General features: G+C 31.4%; 1 protein-coding gene across 1 annotated transcript; it reads left to right on the top strand.

Annotated features, from left to right (window-relative positions):
• Positions 1-264: 264 nt before the first annotated feature.
• On the top strand, positions 265-606 carry LOC142326850 (uncharacterized). The gene has a single exon (XM_075369586.1). The coding sequence runs from the start codon at positions 265-267 to the stop codon at positions 604-606; it is 342 nt and encodes a 113-aa protein (XP_075225701.1).
• The last annotated feature ends 1,210 nt before the right edge of the window (positions 607-1,816 follow it).

Below are 1,816 nucleotides of genomic sequence, written 5' to 3' on the forward strand. Positions count from 1 at the left end.
CAAGAGTGTACTTGATGCATGCAAAAGTTAGCCTTCAAACTACTAGCAAGTTCCCCGTTAGAATTTTAAAAAACGGACCATCGTGTGCAGAAATGATGAAAACATCACACCACACCACCCAGATCTTGGAACAAATACGAGTTTTTACTTATCTTGGTTGTGATCTAATGATACGACAGAAATACAGATGTCGATAAGAAGCTAAGCCAATTAGTCTTTGCCAAGAAACAAAAACAGGAGACTCAATTAAGATTCTACAAAACAATGGCCGTGCCTATTCTTACTTATGGTAGTGAAGTGTGGGTTTTGCGGAGTTGCGATGAGTCACGTATTCAGGCTGCTGAGATGAGGTTTTTGAGAGTGGTCAAAGAATGTACTCTAATAGACCGAATAAGGAATGAGAAGATAAGAAGACAGCAAAGACTGATGCCAAAATTATTGGGTACATTAAAGGAATATCGGAAAAGATGGAGTGACCATTTGATGCGTATGCCGCTTCGTAGACTTCCATCTCAAGTATGGAGATACAAATCGAGGGGAAGAAGAAAAATAGCACACCCAAGAAAGCGATGGATGCCGGAACAAGCCTATGAGCCTAATCCATGACGGAAGATTATGATGATTTAATATTATTCTATATTTAAAGTAATTTTTTTTTTTTGTAATATTATTCAGATTGATTCAAATCATGTAGTTCAAACCCAGATCGCGCAGTGATAGAGGCTCACAGTTCACAGTTCATTAATTCAATTCATTAAAAGTTTGTGCTTCAACCTGTAAATCACCACCACCACCACTACTACTACTACTACTACTACTACTACTACTACTACTACTACTACTACTGCCACACACACACACGCAGGCACACACACAAACACACACACACACACACTCACACTCACACATACACACAGATTATATATATATATATATATATATATACACACATTTATAAATGACAATCGAACGGAAGGATTCCAACGCGGTCATACATTTAAGTCGGCTTAGCCGTTGAACTGCTACGGAGAAACAAACATACACACATCCTAAATACATTAAACTCCTTTTTGGGCACTCATGTAAAAACTGACTTTTACCTCTTAAATTAAAATCTTTTTCGAGCTTTTATAGGTGCAAAAAATAATTAAGCCCTGTTTTATTAACTTTAGCTGATCTATGAAGAATCCACTAACTTTTTTTAAACTTTTGATCTTCTATTACTAAAATATAGAAATGTATCAGTCTATGTACTAATTTTATATATAATGAAAAATAACAAAAACATATGTTCTTAAATGTAGTAAATAAAGGTGACACTCGAGGTGTGTAACTTATAATACATGTCAAGAACAGAACTAGTCGGAGATTAATACAGTTATTTCTAGAAACTCAGTGGATATAATCACCTTTCTGCTGAAAAAAATATATTTTCTACAACAAATTTTTTATTATTAAATTTAACGGTTCTTTTTAAAGAAAATCGTTAAAATAAATTTTATAAATAATTATAAACAATAGTTGGATAATTATCGGAAAAATGTGATTTATTTTTATCTAATTCAGTTTTTGCCATCAAATCTTCAATTTTATTATGATATACATTATATAAAATTCATATCAAACCCTTAAATTAAATTTTCTTCCCTTGGAATTTTAAAATATAATAATTTGAAAATGTTTTAAAATGTAACGCAAAATTATAAAAAATTGCAACAATATCAATTTCTAAAGTTAAATTTTTACTTATCGCTGTGTTTCTGATTATTTGCAAAATTATCTATTAAATGTATAAAAAATAAAAACAAACATTTTC

This window comes from Lycorma delicatula, chromosome 6 (genome assembly GCF_047948215.1).
Source record: "Lycorma delicatula isolate Av1 chromosome 6, ASM4794821v1, whole genome shotgun sequence".
Classification (NCBI taxonomy): domain Eukaryota; kingdom Metazoa; phylum Arthropoda; class Insecta; order Hemiptera; family Fulgoridae; genus Lycorma; species Lycorma delicatula.

Bases quoted from the DNA above. Each gene is read 5' to 3' on its own strand.
- LOC142326850 (XM_075369586.1), top strand. From the start codon at position 265: ATGGCCGTGCCTATTCTTACTTATGGTAGTGAAGTGTGGGTTTTGCGG.